The sequence below is a fragment of the Sebastes umbrosus genome, chromosome 6 (assembly GCF_015220745.1).
Source record: "Sebastes umbrosus isolate fSebUmb1 chromosome 6, fSebUmb1.pri, whole genome shotgun sequence".
Lineage (NCBI taxonomy): Eukaryota > Metazoa > Chordata > Actinopteri > Perciformes > Sebastidae > Sebastes > Sebastes umbrosus.
In genome coordinates this window covers 1,338,223-1,352,126 of record NC_051274.1, presented here as the reverse complement: position 1 = coordinate 1,352,126, position 13,904 = coordinate 1,338,223, and the positions used below count along the sequence as shown (strand labels likewise).

At 37.2% G+C, this 13,904-nt stretch overlaps 1 protein-coding gene across 1 annotated transcript; it reads left to right on the top strand.

Moving 5' to 3' along the window:
* Positions 1-3,681: 3,681 nt before the first annotated feature.
* On the top strand, positions 3,682-10,614 carry LOC119489227. Its single transcript, XM_037771423.1, has 4 exons — positions 3,682-4,226; positions 4,333-4,650; positions 7,705-7,849; positions 10,086-10,614. The coding sequence occupies exons 1-4, from the start codon at positions 4,196-4,198 to the stop codon at positions 10,249-10,251; spliced, it is 660 nt and encodes a 219-aa protein (XP_037627351.1). The 5' UTR covers positions 3,682-4,195; the 3' UTR covers positions 10,252-10,614.
* Positions 10,615-13,904: the final 3,290 nt, after the last annotated feature.

Genomic DNA, 13,904 nt, shown 5'->3' with positions numbered 1-13,904 from the left:
CTGTTGCTACCCAATGTCAGAGCGCAGTGAAGGCAGTCTAGCCTGTTGGACGACATTCAGGAGCAACAAGAGGAGTGGAGGAGGGACGTGGGTAGGGATGGAAGCAGAGGGAGTGGTGAAGAGAGAGGGTGTCTGAGAATCCTGAAAATCCTTTTGCTCTGAGTCAGCATTTATCAGCAATGCACTCAACTCTCTTCATTTATGCCTACTGTATTGTTTTGGTGAGGCGCCGCGCAGTGGATAAAACACTATCAAGTAAACTCTGCCATTTCTTGTAAAATGTACAGGGCCGGCTTAAGGCATAGGCCATATAGGCGTTCGCCTAGGGCACCACCACACAAGGCTTTTATTCTGAAATATTTACAGGTCATTGTTATGCAGTGACTTGCAAGGCTCCATGAATGAATTAAGTATCAGGTTTTGATTGTGGATTATTACTACTATTTACAAATGAGCACACACTTCTTAACCTTTTCTTTCTAAAGTAAATATAAATGACATTTATAATGAAATGAAATGGCCATTATGAAAGGCAAACTCAATGTAGAAAGAAAGGGCTGACAGTGTGGACACCACACGAGTGAGAGACGCAGCAGGGGGTGGGGGGGGCTCCGCATCCAAATTTCGCCTATAGGGCACCAAAAGGGCTAGAGCCGTGCCTGTGTAATTTGTTTAGTGGGTGAACAGTTTCTAATTTGACTAATGGGCTTTAAAGAGCAATTGGAGGAGCTCTGTTTGAAGGAACTATGGGCATTAAGTCACCCGTACAACTTCTCTTTTTTACACATAGCAAGCTGGATAAGAGTATGAATAAAAATGATGAAACGTATACTGTACATATATACGAATACCCTGTGCAGCTAGCATAATGATATAAAGATGCAAATACCAGTATCAAGACGTACTGAGAACATACTTACCAGAGTAACGGACATGCAGTTCATGTGAGAGGTAGTCTACTGTGCCTTAGTCGACAGGATGAAGGAAACATTGCACACTGCATTCAGCAGATGTTGCACACTACATCACTACCATGGTGACACCTAGTGGCTTTATACTAAACTAACATGGAACTAAGTGGTTCAATTTACACAGAGGTTTGTGGGATTTTATCATCATCGGATTGAATCAATCTGTTCCTGCAAATTGTGACGTCCCTCCACCTCTGCATGCTGCTGGTATGGTTGGTTTCACTTCCTGGCTCAGGAACCGATGAGCAGAGTAAGGAAGAACGTCAGGAAGCTGCCTGCATCTGAGTAAATTGGGCCTCAGTCTATTTAAGTGGCTTCATCTCTAACATCTCTCTTCTCTCTTCCTCCCACCAGCTGGTTTGGTGAAGGTTAATGAATTATTTGCAGCCATCATAGTTAGGTCCAGAACCTCAAATTAAAATCTTTTACCCCCAGGTCCCTTCCAAACATCCTGGGATTTTTTGCCAGAGGGCCAAACAGCACTTAGAATCACGTATGAAGACCCTTTTTCGTGTAAATCGACCACGGGGATTACAATTTTAATATCAGTTTGATGTTATGACATACTTTTGACTCAGAAATCCAAGATGGCTGCCATCCAGTAGAGTGACTGTGTTGAATGGGAAGGGATGACGTTTTTCAGTGAAAATTGTCTACAGAAGACACCTTCTAATGTACATTTTACTTCTTAAACTACATTTGATCATTTATTCTGGTGGATAATGACGTTACATTAGTAGAATATGGCCAGATCTGGGTAAAAGATGACTATCACACTACGCTGGATTAATTACTGACCTACCTGATTAACATAATTAGTGATATTTTACCTTAAGTTTACAATAAACTTAACTTATTTAAAGTTTATTTACTGCGTGAATCTGTGTTTTTGTCACTGACTTTAGGCTAGTTTGTGACAAAATAGAAACACAGTCTAACGATAATCTAAGTGACCGAGTGGAATGATTATCTCAAAGGTGGAAGAACGAGTAACACTGCAATGTGTGTTGCCGTATTCAAAATGCAGTTTTCCCAGTTATGAAACTAGTGTTTCAAGGGGCTTTTCAATGACACAACCTAATTTGTGCAGTATGACGTACAGTATGTGTGTTCAGGGCATACATAGCAGCACACGAAAGCATCTCTTTAAACCACAATGCACCTACAGGAAGCTGCAAGCACCACAGTCCACTTCTACAGCTTCCTGTGTGCCGATTACAGTCGGTGAGATTGCACAGACTTACTTTAAACATCAAAATGAGGACACTGTGTCTGATTTGGCTTTTTCATGGTGAGTGCGCTACTTGTATTAATAATTATAATACTCAAAATACTAAAAAGGAAACTAGTTTCTATGCATTTTGAATGAAAAACTGGATTAGAATGTCCATTTAATGGGCAGTTTTTTTTAAAAACATCTGTTTCAATAACAAAGTTTAATAGTGACTGTAATTTTATTATTCATCCAATACCTGTGTATATATGTGTATATTTGTATGTATATGTATATAAATACATACTGTATATATGTATGTATGTATGTATGTATATGTATGTATGTATATGTGTGTGTGTGTGTGTGTGTGTGTGTGTGTGTGTGTATGTGTATGTGTGTATATATATATGTATGTATAGGTGTATGCATGTATGTATGTATGTATATAAGTTCATGATTTTTGGATATGTTTATGATAACCATTTTATCATGTTATATTCTCACAACATGCAGTCTTCTTAATATGTGAAATTTGTGTGATCTGCCCAACGTGGAAATATTTTTTACACACAAAAAAACCTTTCACATGCACAGAAAGTATTTATAAATGCAATTGTAATTTCACTTTTAACGTAATCACCTGAAAACCAACATGTGCTGCCAACCCACTTGAATTGACAATAGGAATTTTTGTGTGACCTATTGATGCTTTTGCATGTTTTTGCAAAATGAAAATGAAAATGTGGGCAAAAAAATGAAAATGAAATGAGTTAAAGCAGCAGTGGGTGGAAATGGAACAAATATGACAAAAAAATATATAAATAAAAATATAAATAAAAATATAAATAAAAATATCACCGTATCCTGACAGTAGTGCATGAGACAGGTAATTTGAAAAAATGTGTCTCTGTGTCCTACGGTGTCCTCCGGTGCTCCAAACGGCATCTGCAAGATTTCACAGACCGGAGGAAAACAACCAAACAGAGCCGAGCCTTGCCGTCTCTGAGCAGCTGTCAATCACTCACCAACTCTGATCAAACAGTCAAACTAGGCAGCGCTGATCAAATATGAATCAATATTCTGTTACTGTAATGCCTATTTCTCTCCTCAGATGTTTTCAGAACCATCTTGTAGTGTACTGTTTAGCTGTAAAATGAGAAAGTTTGTGACCCGGCCGCCATGTTGAGATCAGTTGAGGAAATACCAAGCTATAAACTTTCTAATTTTACAGCTAAACAGTACACTACAAGATGTTTCTGAAAACATCTGAGGAGAGAAATAGGCATTACAGTAACAGAATATAGATTCATATTTGATCAGCACCGCCTAGTTTGACCATTTGATTGGAGTTTGTGTGTGATTGACAGCTGCCTTCGTTGAATGAACAGCCAATAGGAACGCTCTCTCTCTGAAATGACCTGTGATTGGCCAAAGTCTCCCATCACAGGAGCCTGTAAACAGAGCCATGAGGAGGTGCAGAAGTCTAGTTTTCTTTCAGAACACTTGAATTACAATATGCTGAAAGGTTATTATGGAATTTTTGCCCAAAGATGCCAAAAACGTTCTGCCTACTGCCACTTTAATATCAAAATTTGTGTCAAAAAGGAAATGAATTAAATAGAAAGCTGAATATATTGTGGAACAACCAGAAACAAGAGTATTTATCTGATTGCTGTGAGCAGTTTCAGTCTGATTGGACTTTTGTCTTTCAGCAAGTCTTCAGCTCAAGTGTGATAAAAGGGACATCACAGCACATATTGGAGGTGAGCTCCTTCTTAAGTGCGAGTATGAAGCAAACCGATTCTTGTACAGTAAAAAGTACTGGTGCCGTGGGGACTCTAGAAGCACCTGTGAGATTTTGGTAGATTCGGATGGCAGTCCCAGAAAAACACACAGGTCTCAAATAGTAGATACAGGAAGAAGAGGCCTGTTTGTGAAAGTCACTAATCTCCAATTTGACGACGCTGGAGTGTACTGGGTTGGGATTGACAAAATATATGCTGACATCATGACTTCAGTTAAAGTGGTTATCACTGAAGGTAAGAATAAAACACAATGTTATAAACATTTATGGATTGCTTTTGGACATTTACTCCTATATACTATCAAGCTGAATTCCAATATATTGCTTTCTTCTTGTGCCAGTTCCAGTATCTAAACCCAGACTTTGGCCCTTGAGCTCTCTTGTGGACAGGCCGACATGTTGGGGTCAGCCAGTGACCGTGCGCTGTGGTTGTACAAAGGGCACTGGCGTCCGTTACGCCTGGTACCAACACACACACCATGAGGATTTTCTGCTTCACAACTCGTCAGACTTATACCTACACTGCGGCACTGTGCAAAAGGACGGCGATTATTACTGTATAGCCAGTAATGACATAAGCAGTCATGAGAGTGATATCTTCTCTGTGCGGGTTCTGACGCCTGCAGACCACAGCTGTATCTATGCCGTTTCTATGCAGGGTAAGAACAGATGTCATGTCGTATTCTCTCCAAAGCAAGAACACTTTATAAGAAGCCTGTGTTTAGAATGTTTTATATCGATACCTTCACAGAATGCTTCATAACACATGCAGAATTATTTATAAGAAATGCTATAATGCATCATAGTCAGTATCATTTTCTTTATAGCAGAAGTATTAATACAACAAAAGGACATCAGACATTACAAGTAAAGATTTTAAATAGGGCTGTCAATCGATTAAAATATTAAATTGCTATTAATCGTAAATTAATTGCACATTTTTTATCTGTTCAAAATGTACCGGAAAAGGAGATTTGTCAAGTATTATATACTCTGATCAAGATGTGAGTGGGCAAATATGCTGCTTTATGCAAATGTATATATTTATTATTGGAAATCAATTAACAACACAAAACAATGACAGATATAAACCCCCACAGGTCCTGCATTTAGCATTAAAAATCATAACATGGCAAACTGCAGCCCAACAGGCAACAATAGCTGTCAGTGTGTCAGTGCGCTGACTTGACTATGACTTGCCCCAAACTGCATGTGATTATCATAAAGTGGACATGTCTGTAAAGGGAAGACTCGTGGGTACCCATAGAACTCATTTACATTCACATATCTTGGGTCAGAGGTCAGGGGACCCCTTTGAACATGGACATGCCAGTTCTTCCTCACCAAAATTTAGCGCAAGTTCAGAGTGTTATTTAGCCTCCTTCATGACAAGCTAGTATGACGTTGTTGGTACCGATGGATTGATTGATTTAAAGGAATTAGTGGTGTTAAAAGGAATTTGCGTTAACACGTTATTATCGCGTTAACTTTGACAGCCCTGGTTTTAAGACATTACCTCACGAGAATAATTCTCAGAATCTCTCATAATGCTTTGCTCTATCGGTTATGTATGAATGTTCATGAACTCTAAAGCAAAGTTGGTAAACTTAAGAAACTAGCAAGAGTAGGCTACGGTAGATTTTTAACATTATCCAACCAAAAACCCAGCCCAGTGTTGCCAATTCTTTTCCAATGAAAGTAGCTAGCAGCATTAGCTCCAAAAATCCCTAAATCTAGAGAGGAAGTCGGCAACACTGACAGTCCGTCCCTTCAGGCCTCCCTCAAAAGCCACTCCACTTGAATTATCATTATGAACGTAAACATCTCATAATGAACTTAAACCATGAACATGGCTATTGTTAGTACTCACAGCTGTCAAGCTAGCAGAAGACTCAGGCAGGCAGGCAGGCGATAGCCCGTCCAATCATTTCATTTGGGCCGAATTAAATTATTGTACGGGCTTATTACAGTCATGCGACAGTCACAGATACCGTTTTTTTTTGTGAGAGCCAGTGAGCAACCTCTGGTTCTGAAAAGTGAAGCCAATGAGGAAGTGCCTTAAAATGTCATTCTTTCTAACAGTCAGCAGGGGGCGACTCCTCTGGTTGTATAGAAGTCTATGAGAAAATTAGCCTACTTCTCTCTTGATTTATCACCTCAGTAAACATTGTAAACATGAGTTTATGGTCTCAATCACTAGTTTCAAGTCTTCTTCAATACAGCATGATGTTCATTTAGTAAATGATGGTCCCATTTAGAGTCAGATAGACCATAAAGCAGGGGATGCTTTAGGGCGGGGCTACCTTGTGATTGACATGTCTCTACCACGGCATTGTCCGGTCTGGGAGTTGTCTGTGTTTTCCTCTTAAAACTTTAACCCTTGTCACAGTGTGTTTTCAGTTCATAAAAGTTAATTGTAACATATTGGTCGCCTAAAAATGTCTTGTTCAGCATTCAGTTGTACTTAGCTCCACCCTCGCGTGTCACTTCTGGTAGCAAAAACACAAGATGGCTATGGCCAAAATGCAGAACTCAAAGCTTCAAAACAGCAGTCCACAAAGCAATGAGTACCGTCACAGTGACTAAGGCCGCTTCTTATAGCCAGTCTGGTCAGAGCATTTGATTTATTGATTGTTGTAGGGATGCTAAGAAAATTTCAACTAATATAACAAAAAATGTTTTTGAAGATTACCAACTCTAGCTTTAATGTGTTTTCTGCAACCATAATAAATGGTGAGTGTGGTTATGGCATATAATTATGCTTTTATGACACCTCGCGGTTTGTTTAAAGTAAAGTCAAAGGTGTATTGATATTAATAAGTGCATATATTGTAGGTGCTTTTATACAGTGCTTATCCAGTATGTACAATATAACCTTTTAATAAGGTTTGTGTCATTATGAATGCTTATTGCTTCCAGATAACATTTCATCAGCTGTTTTGAAGTTTTACTGTATAGTTTTATAGATCAAGGCTAAACAAAGCAACCTAGCTTTATGCTTTTCAACTTTAAAACTTTACATAGTACAAGTGGAGGATAAAAGTTAACAGGAAGCCAAGAATCAGTTATTTATGGGTCTATGAGTCAGTTTTGCTCTTCTGGTAAGGCTGTGGCTCTGCTTCCTCTGTGCCAACACACTTTTCACAATTTGTTCTTGCGGTTCTGATGTCAGGATCAACACATGGCGATGGTTGCCATCCAAATACATCCTTCACTTATAGAATAGGAAATCACTACCATGAAAGCATATTAAAAAACTCCACCTCATGAAAAATTGGTGATTGGGATATTGTAAATTATTGATATTGATATGCCTCATCATCATGAATATAGTTAACATTATTTTTATTATGACTATGGTTAGGCTATGTATACTGTATATTGTTAATTTATAATGGATTCAAGCCCTGGTGTGTAGGATTTGACTTTGGCGACTCCTAGTGGCCGTATTAAAAAAGAAACTTGCAAGGACACATACAGTAAACTGCACCAGTTTTCAATTGGATTGTCTTATTTTTCTATAAACAAACATTCTATAAAAATCACACACAAAGGGGAATATGAATAGGAATATATAATACATTATAAACAATGGCTTTATAGAATGGACTGATAGGGTCTGATTTGTTTTGGGGCTGTTGTGAAATCCTTATTGCACAAAGTACAAGCTCATAAAAGAAGGCCATTGTAATGTCTTTCTTTTTAATCATCAGGCCAACCCTTTTATGACTGTGACAACAGAATGAGCACCTGCCAAACCACCGTGAAAATCCAGCAAACCACCGTGAAAATCCACTCTGACACAAGAAACCGGTCTTTACTAATCAATCAAACTGATCAAGATCTGTTTTTTAGCAGGTGACGATACTATATCATACTATACTACACTGTACTGTACTATACTATACTATACTATACTATACTATACTATACTATACTATACTATACTATATCATACTATACTATACTGTACTGCACTATACTATACTATATCATACTATACTATACTATACTGTGCTATACTATATCATACTATACTATACTATACTGTACTGCACTATACTATACTATATCATACTATACTATACTGTACTGTACTATACTATACTATACTATACTATACTATACTATACTATACTATACTGCACCGTACTATACTATACTATACTATACTATACTATACTATACTATATTGTACTGTACTATACTATATCATACTATACTATACTGTACTGCACTATACTATACTATATCATACTATACTATACTGTACTGTACTGTACTATACTATACTATACTATACTATATCATACTATACTATACTATACTGTACTATACTATATCATACTATACTATACTGTACTGTACTGTACTGTACTATACTATACTATACTGTATTGCACTATACTATACTATATCATACTATACTATACTATACTATACTATACTGTACTATACTCTATCATACTATACTATACTGTACTGTACTGTACTATACTATACTATACTATACTGTACTGCACTATACTATACTATATCATACTATACTATACTATACTATACTATACTATACTGTACTGCACTATACTATACTATATCATACTATACTATACTGTACTATACTATATCATACTATAATATACTATACTATACTATACTATATCATACTATACTATACTATACTATACTATACTGTACTATACTATATCATACTATACTATACTGTACTGTACTGTACTGTACTGTACTGTACTATACTATACTATACTATACTATAGCCTATTATAATATATCATACTATACTATACTGTACTATACTATAGCAGCATACTATACTATACTGTACAATGCTATACTATATCATACTATACTATACTATACTGTACTGTACTATACTATACTATACTATACTATACTGTACTGTACTATACTATACTATACTATACTATACTATACTATACTATATCATACTATAATATACTGTACTGCACTATACTATACTATATCATACTATACTATACTATACTGTACTATACTATATCATACTATACTATACTATACTGTACTGTACTATACTATACTTTACTATACTATACTGTACTGTACTGTACTATACTATACTATACTATACTATACTATACTGTACTGTACTATACTATACTATATCATACTATACTATACTGTACTGCACTATACTATACTATATCATACTATACTATACTGTACTGTACTGTACTATACTATACTATACTATATCATACTATACTATACTATACTATACTATACTATACTATACTGTACTATACTATATCATACTATACTATACTGTACTGTACTGTACTATACTATACTATACTGTATTGCACTATACTATACTATATCATACTATACTATACTGTACTATACTCTATCATACTATACTATACTATACTGTACTGTACTGTACTGTACTGTACTGTACTGCACTATACTATACTATATCATATTATACTATACTATACTATACTATACTATACTATACTATACTATACTATACTATACTATACTGTACTGCACTATACTATACTATATCATACTATACTATACTGTACTATACTGTACTATACTATATCATACTATAATATACTATACTATACTATACTATAATATACTGTACTGTACTATACTATACTATACTATACTATACTATACTATACTATACTGTACTGCACTATACTATACTATATCATACTATACTATACTATACTATACTATACTATACTATACTGTACTGTACTGTACTGTACTATACTATACTATACTATACTATACTATACTATACTATACTGTACTATACTATAGCCTATTATAATATATCATACTATACTATACTGTACTATACTATAGCAGCATACTATACTATACTGTACAATGCTATACTATATTATACTATACTATACTATACTGTACTATAGCCTACTATACTAAAGCATGCTATACTATACTATACTATACTATACTTTTTAGATTCATTCATTAATATATCTAAAAATGGATCCACAAAGTGTTTGTTGTCTAAAAATCAGTCTCTAATCAAAAATCTTTGTCTTTACAGGGCATGGACAGGAGTGCCATTTTGGTATACATTGCTGCGTTGGGGTGCTTTTGCGGCCTTACTGATATTTCTGTGCATAGTACTCAAATGTACAAAAGCAAGACAGAAACGTGCCCAGAGGAAGAGGAGGGTTCGCGTCAGGCGAATGCCCCAGTTGGCTCACTGACCTGCAGTTTACAGTGGTAGTTCTTTGGAAGTCGTATGTTAATGATTTGTAAAGAGTCTGAGTCATAACGTACGTCAGCGTGTTTATCAGTGTCTCATTGCAGCATTTATCAAACTGATCAGCGTTGTATTCTATTTCAAGTGATAGCTTTCCAATACCAACACATACACATACAAGTTATGTGAGGTCTTTGCTTGCCTTACCAAGAGGTGAAAAAAAGAGGAATGATCTGTCACCATGTTTGCTAAAATAATAGGCTACTATAATAACATTGCATTTGTTACATTTTATATTAAAATGAAATAGTTTTAACCCTCTGAGACCTGCCGACTTTACTGTCTTTTAGAGGCTCCAGTAGGTTCATGTCATGTTAGCTTCTTGCGAAGGAGGCTAAATAACGCTCCAAAGTTAGGGTAATTTTTAGAGAGGAAAAACCGGCATGGCCATTTACAAAAGGGTCTCTTGACCTCTGACCTCAAGATATGTGAATGAATGGTTCTATGGGTACCCATGAATCTCCCCTTGACAGACATGCCCACTTTATGATAATCACATGCAGTTTGGGACAGAAAACGTGCAGTTTTTTGAAAGTAGTATAAAAGTGTTATTTTTATTACCCATATACAATTTATTTTAAATAATTAATTAATTAATACATGTTTATTTCTGATTCATGACTAGAACAATTTGACACACACTGCATCTCAAATTAATCTTCAGGTTGCCAGCTTTCAGATGATGTACACCACTTCTATGAGATATCTACTGCTGACCTGCTATCTCCCCTATCACCATGACTAATGACTATTTCCATTCCATTCTTCCATGTAAACCGGTCATACAACAGAATATCAGGAAACAGTGGACGTGTTTCAGGCCCTGGACTTAATTTTACAACAGAAAGCCGAACCCACGGATCCTGCCCACAAACAGCATGACTCATCTCCATCATGTTCCAAAAGATGCCTTAATGAAGCCCTCGCATTAGCACCGACTTCTAATACTGTATATTGGCTTTATTTTGATATATAAGTATGATTTGAGAGACAATTAAACAAAGGAGTGTGTGTAAATAAAACTGTAAATAAAGCTTGCTGTTGTTGCAGATTCTGTTTCAGTGAGTGTAAAGCAGTTACAGGTACAACTGTAAATTTTATGATGAGTGATGCAGGCCTATGTACACAAGGATAGTTTCTTCGGAACATAAAGAAATGCAAATACCTCATCCCACATATTTGGAAACTAATCTCTTGAACAAACAATGAATCAGCGGTGAGGTGTTTTATAGCATGGAAATATTGTCTATGTTGGTTTGATAAAAAATTCCAAGTGTTGGCAGAGGAATATGTTCAGTGCTCGATACAGAATACAACATCTATGACAGCATTCCCATCAGAAGCTAGAAAGCATGAGATCTAATCCTTGAACATCTGATGAACAGTAACTGCCGTGTAAAACTGGGCAGTGGTGTTGAGTCTCGACCCATGCTGTTCTCCATTTGTTCTCAGTGTGAGAAGCTGCTCCCTGATTCAGTACGACTCACATTAAAACATTGTCAAAATAATTAAAGAGGACCTATTATGCTTATTTTCAAGCAATGGGGAATTATTCCCAAGTTAATGAGGCAAACTTTCTAGTATTAACGTTACCAGTTAGCTAATGTTAGACTGTCTGATGTTAAAGGGACCGTTTCTAACTTCTTACACTCTTAGAAATCATTGCGGGTCGGTGTCTTATGCGCGCTCCCGTGTGGCTACGCTGTTCCAACACAAACTACACGGAAGCACCAAAACAGTTGTATCTAGTGAAGCCCGTCTGTTAAACAGTGTCAACTCTTCCTGCTCCACCCCCGACCACTGCCAGAAGACACAGGGGAGACCGTAGCTTTGGTCTCCAGGGCCGGAGTTTCTGCTGTACTCTGCTCCTCTGCTCCTCTGCATGCCTTCACTCACACACCGCGCTCGTTCTCACACGCTCTCTCGCTCCACCTCTCACGTGCATGCGCGCACACTCCACACTGCAGGAGAGTTAGTTTAGCTCTGAGAATATCTAGTGAATGGACGTTTGTGCAGAAATAATGCTGCAGCTCCTCCAGACCAACAGAGGTGTCCCGTGTCGTTTCCTGCTGCTGACTGAATAGACTGTGCACCGCAGCGAGTAACGTTATCGTCTCTGACCAAAACTCCGGTGTCTCCCGTTCCCTCCGGCCGCGGTCGGGAGTCTGAAGCAGGAAAAGCCAACACTAGGATCAGCATCGATTCATGGAGAGACCTTTGTCTGGTTAGCTAACATTACTGCCAAGCAGGTGAAATATAAAGTGATATTGTGGTTTTAGCTGACGTGTGATGCCTCACTGTTTTGACCGATGTTCATTCATGTCTATGTAGAGCGAGCACAAGTGCGAGCAACAGGACGCTGACTTTAGTTGACTTAACAGCCACAGGTGTCGCTGTTAAGCAATTTCTGATTCTTAGATTGAGTCCCTTTAACGGTAACGTTACAGTTAATGCTCCCTAACGAGCCGGCAGCCGTCGCGAGCTGAAGATAACGTTACGTTAACGAGGAGTCAAAACTCTGCAACAGCTCAAATCATGTTACTAATGTTAACCACTTATTTATTTACTTCCTCCTCTCTTCGTCCTCAATGGATAATAAGGCTGCAATGAATGAATTTAGTCCGTACCAACATGCTGCATCTCTCCCCATGACAGGAGCATCTCCAGCAGCTCCTCCAACTTTAGGAGCGCAGCTAGCAGGGCCGGTTCCAGCTAGCGGTTCCAAGCAGGGCCGGTCCTAACTTTTTGGGGGCCCTATGCAAAATCTTGTTTTTCGACCAAATGCTATTTTGTTCACAGCAATATAAAATAGATAATAGAAAGGGAATTATGACCTGATTATAAATATTATATTTAAATAATCATAATCTTTTTAATTGTGTGTTTTTATGCAAATAACCACAACAGATGGCAATAACAAAGTACAGCACTGTGTAGGCTACAGTACCCTCCCGACCCCCAAAAACAGGGCTCCTCCGGAAGCTACGGTGTAATTTGAACACTGTAATTTACCATGTATATAATGTTTTTCATGTAAAATATATTAAACATTGAATTACATCAGATCTAAAATGTTATTCCTTCATTTAGCGCAGAGAGATTTCAAAAGTGGCAGATAAAATATCTGATTGGCAGACAAAAAAAAATACTTACCTGCCACAGTGGCAGGAAGTGAAAAAAGTTCATTTCGGACCCTGTTTGCAGACCTTTTACATCCACAAAAATTATATAACACACTAAAGGAAAGGGAAGAAGCACAAAAGCATAATAGGTCCCCTTTAAAAATAAAACTTTCCATTCCAAAAATTCCAAAAACTTCCTTACATAAGTCAACCTGTATTATTTTTAAGAGCTTGGAAGTGACATAAGAGGGAAATGGGCTATGTGATTCAGGGGCACGAGAGAAAAATAGTGAAAGAGGAACATTTCATATAAAAAGACCAATAGCTTGAGCTCAGTGGGAAGTACATCACTTCCTCATATTGACCCTGCCTGGGTTGGGTCCATTACATCACGCTCTATGAATGTCTTGTGTAATGGTCTCCATCGTTACCATTGAAATTATGGTAAATTGCGACTCGCCTCAAGGAGACACAT

What these genes read in the sequence shown, in the direction of transcription:
- LOC119489227 (XM_037771423.1), top strand. Translation starts at nt 4,196, where the DNA reads ATGACTTCAGTTAAAGTGGTTATCACTGAAG. An exon ending in CTATGCCGTTTCTATGCAGG is followed by an intron (nt 4,651 to 7,704) that starts GTAAGAACAGAT and finishes TTTAATCATCAG; the next exon opens with GCCAACCCTTTTATGACTGT. An exon ending in CAAGATCTGTTTTTTAGCAG is followed by an intron (nt 7,850 to 10,085) that starts GTGACGATACTA and finishes TTGTCTTTACAG; the next exon opens with GGCATGGACAGGAGTGCCAT.